The sequence below is a fragment of the Colletotrichum orchidophilum genome (assembly GCF_001831195.1).
Source record: "Colletotrichum orchidophilum strain IMI 309357 chromosome Unknown Scaffold_84.1, whole genome shotgun sequence".
NCBI lineage: Eukaryota > Fungi > Ascomycota > Sordariomycetes > Glomerellales > Glomerellaceae > Colletotrichum > Colletotrichum orchidophilum.
In genome coordinates this window covers 139,105-153,539 of record NW_019173040.1, presented here as the reverse complement: position 1 = coordinate 153,539, position 14,435 = coordinate 139,105, and the positions used below count along the sequence as shown (strand labels likewise).

The 14,435-nt window shown below is 53.2% G+C and overlaps 7 protein-coding genes across 7 annotated transcripts; 6 read left to right on the top strand and 1 right to left on the bottom strand.

The window, feature by feature from the left end:
* Positions 1-321: 321 nt before the first annotated feature.
* CORC01_09365 (uncharacterized protein) lies at positions 322-912 on the top strand (the record flags this gene model as incomplete). The annotated part of the gene is made up of 1 exon (XM_022620994.1): positions 322-912. The coding sequence occupies one exon, from the start codon at positions 322-324 to the stop codon at positions 910-912; it is 591 nt and encodes a 196-aa protein (XP_022472516.1).
* A 2,186-nt stretch (positions 913-3,098) lies between these two features.
* On the top strand, positions 3,099-5,110 carry CORC01_09364 (major facilitator superfamily transporter; the record flags this gene model as incomplete). The annotated part of the gene is made up of 4 exons (XM_022620993.1): positions 3,099-3,399; positions 3,456-3,874; positions 3,938-4,093; positions 4,160-5,110. 4 exons carry the CDS (start codon positions 3,099-3,101, stop codon positions 5,108-5,110), a joined length of 1,827 nt encoding a protein of 608 aa, XP_022472515.1.
* A 1,327-nt stretch (positions 5,111-6,437) lies between these two features.
* CORC01_09363 (uncharacterized protein) lies at positions 6,438-6,758 on the bottom strand (the record flags this gene model as incomplete). The annotated part of the gene is made up of 1 exon (XM_022620992.1): positions 6,438-6,758. A coding segment is annotated over one exon (321 nt), but the record flags the coding sequence as incomplete, so codon positions are not given.
* A 1,829-nt stretch (positions 6,759-8,587) lies between these two features.
* CORC01_09362 (uncharacterized protein) lies at positions 8,588-8,986 on the top strand (the record flags this gene model as incomplete). Its single annotated transcript, XM_022620991.1, has 1 exon — positions 8,588-8,986. One exon carries the CDS (start codon positions 8,588-8,590, stop codon positions 8,984-8,986), a length of 399 nt encoding a protein of 132 aa, XP_022472513.1.
* Positions 8,987-9,706: 720 nt separating this feature from the next.
* On the top strand, positions 9,707-9,832 carry CORC01_09361 (uncharacterized protein; the record flags this gene model as incomplete). The annotated part of the gene is made up of 1 exon (XM_022620990.1): positions 9,707-9,832. The coding sequence occupies one exon, from the start codon at positions 9,707-9,709 to the stop codon at positions 9,830-9,832; it is 126 nt and encodes a 41-aa protein (XP_022472512.1).
* A 930-nt stretch (positions 9,833-10,762) lies between these two features.
* On the top strand, positions 10,763-13,039 carry CORC01_09360 (3-dehydroquinate dehydratase; the record flags this gene model as incomplete). Its single annotated transcript, XM_022620989.1, has 1 exon — positions 10,763-13,039. One exon carries the CDS (start codon positions 10,763-10,765, stop codon positions 13,037-13,039), a length of 2,277 nt encoding a protein of 758 aa, XP_022472511.1.
* A 237-nt stretch (positions 13,040-13,276) lies between these two features.
* Positions 13,277-13,417, top strand: CORC01_09359 (uncharacterized protein; the record flags this gene model as incomplete). The annotated part of the gene is made up of 1 exon (XM_022620988.1): positions 13,277-13,417. The coding sequence occupies one exon, from the start codon at positions 13,277-13,279 to the stop codon at positions 13,415-13,417; it is 141 nt and encodes a 46-aa protein (XP_022472510.1).
* Between the last annotated feature and the right edge of the window lie 1,018 nt (positions 13,418-14,435).

Here is a 14,435-nt window from a genome sequence, read left to right as displayed (position 1 = left end):
GCTTGGATGGGCGTAACTTCCCAGTTGGTTGGTACTTCACCTTTTGGTTGGTCTACTTTAGAACAAGAAATCCGCCGGGTCCGAAGCCAAATTGTGTAGTCTTTGCGAGCACACTTTATTTTTCTTTCCCTTTCGGCTACATAATACTCTTGAATGCGTGCGTCCCTTCCGAATATCTGGTAAATTACTCATCTCTGCCGAGTCCTGGTGCAAGTCAAAATCGAGATGCACGCCTGCACAATCCCCCAACCCTCGACACCCATCAACAACGGGCAGCGCAGGCCGGCTTGGTATTCTGGTTTACCTCACTCGAGATCCGCAATGTCCTCTGCACATGGCTTGCCTGCCAGGCCTCGGAAGCGTTCGCAACGTTTCAAATCGCAAAAGGTCAACATCCAAGTCCACATTATACTACCCAAAGCAATCTATCCAGTACTGACTGTCGAAAAGATGACACACACACCTAAAGATTGTGGTGATCGAAGGTCGACGAGCTTCGACATGGACGAAAAGCTGCTCGAGGAGAAGGCGGCCACGATGGAGGTGTCGGAGTTGGAGGTCAAACCACTCCTCGAACACGATGAGCATGTCTCCCCATCTTTGACAGAGTGTCTCCCGCGGAAGCGGTCTTTGAAGGCTTGCTTCAGACTCCGGCGCCGCTCGCGACCGAATCGCAGTCCTCACAGTTCGGGGGGCAGACTTTCGGAGGGGGGCAGACTTTCGGAGGGGGAGGAGGCTTCGAGAAACAAGAAGCAGTCACCCGGGACCCGCAAAGGACAGAGCGATACCTCTGGAAACGAGAGCGGCAGCTCTATGAACAGCATGGCTTACCACGTTGCCGCCGGCTTATCGTGGTATATGCCGGCTCCTTTCGACATGATGCCCACGGGATACCCAATGAGGTTGTTCTAAAGTCGAAACACCGTTTCCACTGTTGAAAGGAGCGAGAGCACGTTCGTCAAGGCGTTTAGGTTTAGGAAGGTGTTTGGCTGGTTACTGGCAGACAGAAGTTTTTCTTCGTCCTTCAAGTCACAATATCCTTTCCGAGGGATGAGCTTACTATCAAAGCTCAGACAGCACTCCTTGAATACCTACCCGGCTGTTTCAAGCTTGGTACGGACCATGAAATTGAATGCAGCTTTCGAAATATGTTGAAGTGCGGTACCTATCACTTGATGCTGGCATTCTTCCAATGCGATATCTTTCATCAACTGGTGGTAAGTCTAAAGTGGCTGTAGCGTAAAACTCGATAAAACAAAAGAAATATTGTGGTACCAGACCCTGCGAATGAGTTCATCTGAGCTCATTTACCTGACTGTCATCATGAGGAAGGTCGCCAGCACGAGTGCCTTCGTGTACAATCATAAGTAGTCCAAGTCATCTACGCCACTATGCTTCATATCATAGAGAAGCGAATGAATCAAGAATGAAATAAAAATCATTAGATATCGATATGGGATCAGGTGGCTTCAGAATAGAAGCCCTCCATGCTCCTCGCAGGCTAGCGTTACTAGGAAGTAGTGACTGCCATACATCACTAACCTGAGATCACGATACGCCTACTATAATGTAGGTACCAAGTAGTGATTCATCCGGCCGGACGAATACCCAAAAGACACTACTCTGACGGATAGACCAATGTCATCGATAGAGGAACCACGCAAATGAGATACTCGGAAGGATGTCTGGGCCGCGTTGCTTCCTCAACTTCTAACAACAAGTGATAGGCCTGGTGGTCGAGGGGTGTTGACGTTCTGACCAGTCCGTGAAGCTCCGGTACTCTTCAGGGAGGGTGCATTTAACTCTCGATCTGGCCAGTGTTGTTTCCCTTTTCTCCTCCCCATTTCCAATCATCTCATTTCACATTTCCATTGTCTAATTTTTGCCAAATCTCAAAATAGGCCAATGTATGGCCTTATCGAGCTCTGATATAAAGGCGAAGGAAAACGGTGACTGGGAGGGTCACGTGCTGACGCTGTTTACCTCCTTCCCACTTGCTCAGCGTGTTGCTACCGTGTGTTTTTACCTCCCCCCGCCCCCAAACTCTCTGCTGCTAGATTGCTGAGAAGATTCTGATCAAGATTTACGTAGTTGCTCTTTAAAATATACAGCACCAGCTTGAGATGCAAGGCTTCTCACCAATGCTATTCTCTCCAGTACAATCTTAGCCGCACGTATCATGGAACAGCCGTTCATGATTTCCCCTCTGTTCAAATTCCACACACCGAGAGATGGAAAACCGACCATGTATATACCTGAGGTTGACTACGTCAGGATTGTCTGCTTTCCGTAATATAGCCCGATGGAGAGAAACATCGGACGCATAGACCGGAGGAGGGCCTATCCGAACGCAGCTGACATCCAGAGACGGAGACGGCATCGAAACGGGATCGGAACACGGCTTACAAGTATGCCCGCTAAGTGAAGTGGCCTCGCAAGTGTTCCTATCTACCCGATGGACAACTTTCTCATCACTCCAAAAATTGGGGCTAGACACCGAACATTTGAGCGTACGTCAATTCTGGCGAGGCTGGTATTATTGGCGAAGAGAGGAGGTTGGAGAGGACGGGAGCGATGGCGAGCTGTTAGCCGGCAAAAGCGGGGCTACGTTGGCTGCAACCCCGGTGGGACCCTGTCACTCTGCTCGGCGAATCGACCAAGTGACGTTTTATTTGTGCGAGCAACTGAATCAGGCAATAGGGAAAAGGTGGGGGAGGAAGCTCGGAGCTGGATTACCAAGCTGCCAGATAGGCGAACCAACCTAAACAAACTCGACAGATGACAGACTACCCTGTCTTCGTACGTTACTCAACTCTCTAGTATCTCTCACATGCGCTCAGTTGCTCATGTGACGCCAAGGTAAGGCTAGGGCAAAAATCCACTACAGAGACAGTAGAGAGGCTGTTTTGATGCTGTCCAGTTTTCCTTTGCATTTTCATTTTCGTCTCTTTCCTTTCAATACCTTAATTCGGGAAGTCTCAGCAGTAGCAAACCTTGTGAATTAGGTTTACGAGGGGGGAGAGCTGAATGGCAGCGACACCGGCTCCGACGCAGCGTGTCCGAAAACTACTTAGGGCATTTCGGCCGGGCGACCAAAGATGGCGGCGATAGAAGAGCCGTCGAATCTCCGCAACCGGCAACATGCCGCCTCTGACGACGACGCCGAGAGCGAGAGGGCCGGGTCTACGTTCCCTGATGCCACCGAGACAACGACGCTGCTCAACTCGGAGACGTCGTCTCGGACCCTCCGCAACGGGTCACCGGCCGGGAGCCGCCGAGATCGGGGCTCGGACAACAACGACGACGATAACGATGACGATGACGGGGCTAAGCAGTCCATCAGTGCGACACGGGCTGCTGTCTTGATGTTGAGCACCTGGATTCTCATTTTCCTTCAAGGTGCGTTTCAGATACCCGAATACCGGCAAGTTGAAAAATTAAATTTCCCCCCACAGCATCGAATACGTCCGGCATGACAATGACGCAGTCTGTCGTCGCTGAGGACCTGAACGCCTACTCGCACGCAATGTGGTTCACTAGCTCCTACCTCATCAGCATGGCCTCGCTGGCGCCCCTATTCGGGCGCCTGGCCACCATCTTCTCGCCCCGGATCCTCGTGCTCTGGCTGGGCGGCTTCTTCGCCGTCGGCGGCGTTGTCACGTCGCAGGCGCCCTCGTTCTGGGTCTTTATCGGCGGCAGGATCCTGACGGGTATGGGAGGCGCGGGGATCATGACGCTGTCCGTCATTCTGGTGCTCGAGCTGGTGGGGAAGAAGAGACGGGGTGTATTCGTCGGGTTGGTAAACGCGGGCTTCACGATCGGGTTGTCCTTTGGCGCTGTTGTGTTTGGCGCATTGTTGCCTGTTATTGGATGGGTTCGTAAATTTTTGTGATATCTTGATGAAGGGGAAAGCTGAGAGCTAACATGACTTATGCAGAGAGCTCTTTTTGGTCTTCAAACACCCCTCGGACTTCTTGCTGGCATAGGTGCTTTCTTGAGCATCCCAAAATCCTTCAGCTCAGATCACAAGACCAGAGGCAAGTCGGTCCTCCAGAAGCTGGCTCATATTGACTATGCAGGTGCTTTCATGCTGGTTCGTGTCGTCCCATCCCGATTCAATCGTCTCTCAAGAACAGTATCACCAGTTAACACCGCGCAGGTTCTTACCATTGTCCTCTTCCTCTACGGCCTTTCGGGCGACATAAACCACCTATCCCTACTCCTCTCGGCCGTTTCCCTTCTGGTCTTTATCGTCACTGAATTCAAGCTCGTCAGGGAACCCCTTATCCCAATCTCGGTCCTCTCCTCCAGGGGCGTCCTGCTCTCCTGCACTGCACAGCTGCTCTTCATGTCCATCCGTTGGACGCTGCTGTACTATACCCCCATCTTCGTCCTCGCCGTCCGCGGCTACGCGCCCGCCATCGCGGGCTCCATCCTCATCCCCACCAACATCGGCTTCGGCTCGGGTGGCCTGATCGTCGGCTGGCTGCACGTCCGCCGCAACGGCGCCTTCTGGTCGCCCTCCGTTATCAGCCTGACGTGCTTCGCGGCCGCTATGTTCGGGCTCTCGCTCGTGGCCACCGAAGGCTCGCCGTTCTGGATTTTTGTGCTGGCCGTCGTGCTCAACGGCCTGGCGACGGGCGCCACGTTGAACTACACCCTTGCGCATCTCCTCCACCTCAGCCACCCGGACGAGCACTTCATCGCGACGTCGCTCCTGGGCACCTTCCGCGGCTTTGGTGGCAGTTTCGGCACGGCCATCGGCGGCGGCGTGTTTTACCGTCTCTTGCGCTCGGGTCTCATCGCTAGCTTCACGGAGCTCGATGGTGGGCGGCTGGCTGAAGGGAGGGATGAGCTCATCACGAAGCTCATCGGGAGTCCCGCTCTGGTGTTTAACGGCGGGCTGAGTCCTGCCGAGCATGAGATCGCGGTGGAGCACTACGCCGGTGCGTCGAGGGGGACGTGGCAGGCTGCGGCGGCGTTGGCGGTCGTTGCGATCTTGTGTCAGGCGAGTACGGGGTGGAGGAGCCCCGTTGGCGGGAAGGAGGTCGATGATGAGACGGAGGCGAGGGCCACGGTGATGGAGAACGAGGGCGTCGGGGAGGCGTGATGACAAATGTGGTCCACGGTTTTGGGGCTCGACTAGAGCATTCGCATTTCGTATATCGCATGGGGTATGGTCAGGAATGTTTTTGCATTGAAGGTTGCATCATAGGCTCTGCCATTTCGATATAACGGTTTTCATCAAAGTTAATAGCGTTCTTCAAGACGGAATAGGCTTGTATATTAGTCTGAAATATAGCATAGGCAAGATGATTGCAGAAAATACGCTGCGTACTTTGATTGCTTTCACTCACCACATACGGGCGAATACCGCTCCCTGCGTCCACGTTACCTTTAATTACACCCATATCAAAGCATGACTTGACTGCGATCTGTTTAGACGAGTGGTACGACAGCTATGCATGGCACAAGCCGGATATCAAAACGGTCTTCCAAAGTTCACGCGTCAGAGGCGTAAGCCATATAAAGCACGAAATTGGCTCATGGCGTTGTGGCCTGCTTGGCTCAAGGCAGTAGAAGCTTCTCTGTCCAATCGATGGAGCATGGTGTTCTGCTGCTAAAAGACAGAAATGAAAAAAGAATATATTCCGGCGAACAATGATGGAGCCCACACATGTCACTCTCAGACGAAATTCAATAATTTCATGAAGGGCGTTGAACCACTGTTGACCCTTTGCCCTGCATCGGTATCTCAGAAGTATGATCCCCGTGCGACTTCAGACGCCCTATCGCAGGGCCTCGGAAATGCTTGAGTGGAGACATCAGAGACGGCGTGGTAATATTTGCACTCGGCCCATTTGGCCATATGCGCTGGCTCGAGGGCTCAGTCTCAGATACGGACCATGATTTCAATGTTTCCACGACGGCGCTATGGCTGAGTAATTTGTTGAGGTCGGCCTGTCTTCGACGACATTGGGGATCAAGGCGGTGCACATCTAAAACAAGGGAAGCGCTCCGCGGTAGATTCTCTGCTGATGGAAAGGAAGGATCCCAAATACCCAATCACCGCGAACGGGAGGCCGGGATATATGACGCCCCTATAGACATCCTGTTGCGCGAAGAATTGAGGGAACTATTGCTGAGGTCGTGCGATTGGTCGAGCATGTACATGTGTAAGTCGGAAGATAAAACGCCCTACTCTTCCGACCAACGCTGGTAGTGAGAAAGGGGGGTTTTTGTCGATCTATCCATTTTAAATCAGACATGGCCCGAGTCTAGACCAAGCAGTGAGTGCTCGGTACTCGTCATGCCGGATGGGTTAATCTTGTATCGTTGTCGTGTATTTTGTCTCCATGATGCGAAAGTCTCCCCCTTCGAGGTATCTTCACACCGTCCTGCATCCGTGTTATCCTGCAGTCTGGCATATTTTGTTCTCAATGTGGTGTTGGAGTAACTTTCTCGCATGCGCGTTCATGACATTTCGATGCTGGAGCTCCGTGTTGCGTTTCAAAAGTTATGAAACCCGCATATCCGGGCCGGTTTATCCGTGGCGTCGGCAGGTGTCTGTCATAGAAATCGAAAACATCCGGATGAACTGATGTGCTTCGCTTTTTATGTCCTGTTGTTCTGGGAAGTCTTGGCCTACATATCTCAAAGAGAATGCTCCACTTTGGCACCGTGTCTGTGTTTCTCCACCAACGAAGCTCGTTGAGGATTGTGAACTCGGTAAGAGATGATTCTGCAACAATGAGCCGTTGACTAAGTTGGATCACGACGTGTTTCCGATTGATTGCCAGGGGAATTTGTTTCTTGGAGCAAAGGGTCGATGATGATGTAGAGTTGAAACTCTCGAGAACTGGGACTGGGCCTCAAGACCTTGGCTTCGTGTTGGGGATGCTTGGAAAAAGGCGATGACTGGGCTCGTGGTTCCACACTAGCGGGAGCCGGAGGTCGATTTGATCATATCCACGAATTGTCATCCAGACACGATGTCATTAACCCACCTGGATGATGTGATTTTCGAGTTTCAAAGGAATGAAGCCAATATGGAGGAAACTTTGCGAATGAGTGCGAAGCAAATCAGGCGAGCACAGGAAGCACGCCAGGTTCCACCTTTTGGCTGCCATGGACCTCTCGGAGTCGATACCTTTGCCGAACTGGCCAACGTGTGATTGTTGGACGAACAGATAAGCATGTGCTAGGGGTTTTTTTCTCCGAGCGCACATTGGCATCTGCAGCAGCGGCTATGCCGGTTGCAGTGGTTGTAGGGCCGAAGACGCGGTTGACGGAGAAGGGTGGTTCATGATGCGGGGACCGGTCTTGCGCCCCGGAGCGGCTGTGTCTTCCGGCAGCTGAACCGTTCTTATTAGATGGCTCTTGGACTGATCTGTTTTGGTCTACGCCAAGGGGATGAAGGACTCTCGTCCGTCTTTAGCCATCTGCAGCAGGCTGGCGAGCTTCCAGAAGACGCCCATCTGCACGGCGGTGCTGGAAGGAGGTGTGGTTAACGGCTGACGATCCCGAGGTTATCGTACTGATGGCGGCGGGGCCCAATCAAATAATTGCCGATTTTGTTTCCACAATTTGCTTCCCCAGGGGAAGCGATCTCCGCCAGGCGGCCAGAGGCACATACTCGTACCGTTCGTTCGAAGGCAACAGAGGCCGGAACAGGACCGAGGAGGGGTTGGCCCATCAGCGAACGCTGCGTGACTTGTCCTCAGGGACCACTGGACCAGCAGTTGTTTCATGAGGTGATCCATCAGGTGGAGAGTATCTAGGACGGAATTATGTAAAAGCGGTTGTAGATAGACCACTAGCTATCAAACAAGACAAGATTTGGCAGATTTGGCCGAGGTGTCCAAGGTGTAAGTCCATGCAAGTCGGTACAGAGGAACTCTGTCGCTTTCAGGCGAAGAGACCATGGCGACATTGGCATTCGAGCGGCACAGCGGCCAGCGAAACGGGCTGTGGAAGATCTCTATTCTGCTCGGCTGCAACCACACATCGAGCAGTATGTAAGTTTGTCGTAAATAAGACCGATACTTAGAAGAGACTGGTATAGTCTGGCCGCAGATAGAGTTGAGACCCAAGTAGCGCCGGAGGCCGTGGCTGGGGAGCCAAGACGGCTGGCTCAGCGTGATTATCGACGGGTAGACTGACGATGTGCATGTGCTGTTGGGCTATGAGAGTCAAGATGAGGTGATGCTCCTGGAGAGACACAAGTTGTATTCGTAACTCAAGGGGGATATGAGAGAGGCGTGTGTGTGTGTGTGTGTGTGGAATCCTTGAACCATGCACAGGAGTTTCCCTCCCAGCGGCACACTAACGGTGCCAAGTCGTCCCGAATGGCGTGGACGGAGCATCGTGTGATTGGCGGAGAATCTTTGACGTCCAAATCCCGGAAATAGGGAAAATGCGGCAAATCTTTGAGGCGACCAGACTGCTCGGGGGAGCTCCCCCTCCCTTCCAAACTCTCCCAAACCCTCCCAAACTCTTCCCAGCCAAGTTACTCCTCAGGGGGTATTCAACCAGCAGTTACCTCAACTGCCATGGTCTCAAGGAGGACTGAAGGAGCCTACAGGGGATGGCACTCCCCCATGCTTTCCCCATTTACCCCACCATTTTAGCATGCACGAGTCGCCAATACAGGTCCCCAGGAGTGCTCGGGTCCCGCACATCTCCAACTTCCCTCTTCACCTCGCGTGCTTGTCCCAAATGTCTCTTCGTTGTAGACGCCCTTCGGGTACCTCGCTGCAGCTCTGAAAAGCAACGTAGCTTCCTTCACCAAGACTTGCTAGTTGAGGCGGCTCCCTCTTGTCCACACCCTCAGCAACAACCCCATCAACAGAGAGGAAGGAATCCATCCCTAGATTGCCAGATACAGAAAGACATATCGAGCCTTACTTGTCTCGGAAAAGGATCATCGTTGGACGGTGTTCTGGCCGGCCTGCAACTGAATTCCAATCCCATTCCCTTTTCATAGAGACCAGCACCAGTCCTGCTTGGTCTCATTATTCTATCTTGACCCAGGCAGGGAGTGTACCTTAGCCTGCCTCGCCTCGCCTCAAGTCAGGAACATCGGCACGACCAAGACTTGCGTCTTTCGTTCGTCGACTACCCAGGCCCCAAGCTTTCTTTCCTGCGGCCCCGAGTATCCAGTCAGCAAAGAGCAAACGTCTTCCTTGGGACCAACACCCCCGGCAAAGTCTCCAGCGACGTGGAGCATCTAAGAAACGGCAGCAGCAGCAGCAACACCACCTCCACCACCTCCACCTCCACCACCACTACCATCCGACGTTGAGCTTCTCCTCCCAGCCCCGGCCCCAGCTCCTAGTCCCATGGTAGATTCCTAGTCCCAGTCCCAGTCCGTCTGCCCCATGCCAAGCTCTCCGGCTTGCCCCTCTGCCCCCTCCTGCTTCTTGTCAAGGTACTCTCGGTGGAACGCAGTGTCTGTGGTGGAACAATTCGTCTTCCCCAAGTTCCATCAATCTTTCCGTCTCCTCCACCAACGACAAGCAGCGGATTGTCCATTGCGATTCGACTTCGCCGGCTTTGCCGTCCAAAGTCAACATCGAGTCTATTCACACTCTAGACCCATCATCCCAGCATTGTCGCTCCTACCAACTGTCCCGGTCTGGTCAGGGATCTCCAACTTCTTGGTCTAGCCCAAACTTCCATACCATACCGTAAGAAACTCATACGGATGAAGGAGAACCTTGTCCATTCGCACCTCGTCTTCACAACGTTGTGCTGCTCCGAAAGCTACCGCGCCGTCGCCTCGGCGCTTCCCTGTCGGCGAAATAATCCCTTCCCCAAGCCACACTACTGATCATCTTGCGGCCCTATCCTGCCCATGCCATCGGCCGGTTCGTCTCAAGTTCCCGACTTCTCATATTGCAACAACATCTAAAAAACGCCATCTTACCTGGATAGGACAGCTTCTACGCCGCCCATCAGAGTTGAGCTCCTCCCTTGTGCTTGACTGCGTGGACACAAAACTCCCCCACGGTCCGACTCGCGCGCCACATGCGACTGGCCCTGCAATACCATCACCAGAGCTTCAATCGAGATTCCTGCCGCCTGCGGTTGGCACGCATCCCAAGCCCGCCTGCGCTTCAAGTAGACGAACCAACCCACCCTTGGAATCCCGGGCTTCCAATCCTGCATAGGAAACACCTAAAGCAACCCGCGAATTGGTGGAAGAAACCACTTGACCCCAGCAAACCGGTTCATAGGGCTCTTGTCGTCGCCGTCGTCTTGTTGTGTTCGCACGGGAAGTTGGCGTCTCTTACGCCTTTCAATCACAAGCCTGAGCAGCGCATATCACGCCCTCGATCTCAAGGGCACGTCGTATGCACCAGCCTCACGACGACCCCCACCGGCCTGCTCTTCCCGGCCGCATATCTCTCTAACACCATCAGGTCACCTGACGCACCTCGGTCCTGCTACGTCTTCTCCATCAGAGCAAGCTTTCCATCCCCGCTGTAGCCCCTCGAATCTGCTTCCATTCGTCCCTTGAACTGTCATAACCCCTTTGGATCATCAGTTCGTCTTGTCATGGGATTTCGGTCTGACATATCCAACATCACGAACCACCGCCACCATACTTCCCTACGGTCGCCCCAGTAGTTCTGAAGGAGGAGAAGGGGAGGGAGCGGTCTATCGTGGCTTCATTTCGTATCCTCCACCTCAGTTCACCGTCCCGGGCGTGACTGCTCGGTTCTCGCATCTCGGAATCAACGGCTCTTCAGACGCTACCATGGCATCGGTACACCAGCTCGGGGTCGGTCCAACACCGGCGCGCCCTCGGAGTATGGTTGGTTCGGGAAATCAAGACGTCGAGATGGACGTCGATCGCAACGCCAGCCCTGTTGTCACCACTGGCACGAGGTTCGGGAGTGCTCCTCAAAGAGGAGACACGAGGATCGTCGTCATCATGTACGGCACTGGTCAGGACAAGATTGTGTCCGTCTTCGCAGATGTTCTGGGGAAGCCATTTGCCATCCGTTCTGCTTTCCAGGAGGTCAGCGTTGCTGACCAAGGGCTTGTGGTTGGCATTCCGGCAGAGCTTGCTGGGAAGGACATTGACTCCCGCAATCGGGAGCTGGTTGTGGCAATCAACGCCCACTGTGTCAACCTTGGGATGCCACCGGATGTCTTTCTCTCGGCTCAGTGCGACTACGAATTTCTCTACACCGAAGCACCATTCTTTCGTCGAGACTTGTCGAGATTCATCTCCTTTACTCTAGGCCAGATCAGCCACCACGAAACGTTGATGTCGAAACCACGAACGTATTTTATCTCTACCACGTTCCCAGACGTCAGTGCTGCGTTGCCAAACATCGACATTCTCACCGTCGGCGCCGACGCGGTGGAAATCCGCGTTGATCTTCTCAAGGAGCCTCTCGGGGACGGCACATATTCAGCCATCCCTAGCCTCAGCTATGTCGGACAGCAGCTGATGCTCCTGCGTCAGAGGACGGAACTCCCCATAATATTCACCACTAGGTGTACAAGAGAAAATGGTCGTTTTCCTATGGAGAACCCCGATATTTACTATGAATACCTTTACCGAGCAATTCAATGGGGAGTTGAATACATCGACGTGGAACTCTGGCTTCCGGAGGCCATTAGAAAGAGGCTTTGGGAACAGAAGGGAAGCAGTCGGATCATGTCTGCGTTTCACGACTTCTCTGGTACTTTCAAATGGCCCTCGTCCCACGCTGAGCAGGTGTACGTTGAATCAAGCAAATACGCCGATATTATCAAAATGATTGCCATCATCAACGACCACAACGAAAATTTCGAGTTGGAGTACTTCCGCTCGAAAATGCGAGCAGACTATCCAGATTCCCCGCCATTCTCCGGAGTCAACATGGGAGAAACCGGCCAGTTCTCACGTACCCTGAACAAGGTGTTCACCCCCATCACGCACCCCTTGCTACCGATAGTCGCAGCTCCAGGTCAAATGAGCGCGTCGGAAATCAACGCTGCTTTGGCACTGCTCGGGCAACTTCCCAAGAAGAGCATATATGGCATCACAACACCGGCTTTCCGAAGTTCAACTCCGCAAGCCCCATTTTATGAAAAGTGCTTCAATGAGCTGGGCCTGCCGCATTACTTCGCCGTTGTAGAGCGCTTGCCAAACAACTTTTCAAGCATCGAGGCTTGGTGTAATCAAAAGAACTTTGGCGGCGCTCACCTCAGCCCGCCAGTGTCGTGGAACAACCTGCTCAAGGCCAGCCCGTTCTTTGCTTCGCTCAACGGCGGCAAGGGCGCGGAGTTGACAGAGGCAGCTCGACTCATCGGTACTGTAGACACGATCATAGTCAAGTCGGGTTCGTCGTCTTCGGCTTCTTCTGCCCCAGCATCAATTCCTTCGAGTCCTCGTCATGGCCATCATGACTCTTTCGGTCACCTCGGGTCACACATCTCTGGTCTGTCGCCGAACACATCATTGATCTTGGACAATGCCAGTTGGCGTGGCATTATCAGCACGCTGACCAGAGACATGGCACCTTCTGCTTACTTCGGTCGGACCGCGGTTGTACTGGCCTCGTCTGGAGAGGATGCCGCATCAGTAATGTACGCTCTGAAAGCTCTCCGTATGGCAAAGATATATACCGTTGGCTTTCGAACACCACCAGCTCTGGCTCGTGATGGACCCGTCATTGAGCCGTTCAACAGTCTTGAGAGCCTCAAGAAAGCTCAAACAGTGAGCGACGATGCAGCTCCTTTCTTATTCGTTTCGGCTCTCGGGCCAGACAAGAGCAACCTCGTCGGTATGCTGGTGCGTGTCTTTGGCGCCAACGTCCGTGGAAACTCAAACTTCAAGAAAGTCTTCCTCGATCTCGCCGACACTGCTGGTGCGAGAAAGGGTGGTGATCCGGGTCTGATCGCTCAACAGGCAGGATTCTCGGCGTATGGTGTAGCTGACACGGCCGCTTTCACCACTGTTGAGACTCTGAGGCTACTGGTCGGTCAGAACGTGCCCTATAGCTTTGTCAGATTGGCAAGCGGTAGAGGCATGTTCTGAAATGTGTAGAGAGGATAAGCATTTGAGCTTCGCCTGTCTCACACATATTGAAGGAGCCGGCCTCATATCTACCCTTCTCTGCCAGACAAGAATAGTTGCGCCGGTCCAGACCACGAGCTCCGTTGCAACGGTTTCTTTGTGGCAAAGCTTGCGGTTCTATATGAGTTGCGGCCTTTGCCGGGCCACAAGAAGCCTTGCGAACCCACCCCCGAGCTCCAGACCCAAGGTAGCTAGACCATGCCGAGGCCTGTGGAGCTCTCCATGATGGCCAAGACGAGCCATCGGCTGCCACGCCCAGTGCAGACAACGGAGGGGCGACCGAGCCAGGCTCGAAGGTGCATTTCCATGTCCACTCGGAGCCTGGAAACCGGAGCTTAATGCCTACCATGTCTTTTCCGGTGCTAGGTCGTAGAGGCAGCTGCGCAGAACGGGGGGATGGACACGGAAATGACAATGAGAAGCATCTGATTCAGCAAGCGCCTCGCCGGGAAAGAAGACGACCCAATGCATGTGCGGCGTTTATTTGGAAGCGAAAGTCGCTAGTCAGAGGAGAGGTGACATGTAGGGGAAGTATTTACAAGATCTAGTTCCATGTAGCTCGCGGTTCAGGATATACCCTCAACTCGAGGTAGTCTTACCAATTTCGAAGGTGTCTTCTCTTCATTATTTCATTAGATTTTAAGCTATGGGATATCTCGTGGCAAAAGTCGCGGGGGTCTCTTGACGGTGTCATGTAGACGACGACCATTGACGGTTCTCTAGAGAAGAGCGTCCCTTTTTCTAGAGATGGACTAATGCAATTCGTTATGGAAAAGGGCGGATCGTATCCTTCGTAACCTTGTGATGTGAAATCTCGAACATCGAGGCCTTCCGCATGGCGAACCTGCGTTTGAGCTTCCTCTTATCCCAACCTCCCACGTCTCAAAGTCTTTGCCACTGCTCTGCTTAGGTATGTGGACGGATTTGCGGCTATAGACGGAAAGCGGCAAACAACTTGGGTGGCGTAAAACAAGATCGTCAGGGTCTATCTATCAGGGTCTCCATTGACAATACACAATACACAGAGATCATCATTCGCACCCCCCCTCCCCCCTTCCCTTAGCCAGGATGTTGCATTATATGAAATCTGACATATCCGTATTCAGTTCTACCTTGGATGACGCGTTTTCGTTGAGTCAATGTTCAGCACTTGGCCTGGCAGATTTGGATAGTGTGTGCGAGAGAGAATGATCTCGGCGCTGTTGACGTCCGTCACCCGAAGGGACCCGAAGGGGGCGTTTGTATGAAGCAAGGTCAAGTCTGAAGGGAAGAGGCCTCGGCTCGTTGGCTTTTCCGCATGCATGATGCGGCTTATTGTTGAGTACGAGGCGAGTCAAATAATCAGAGGCTGTGCCAT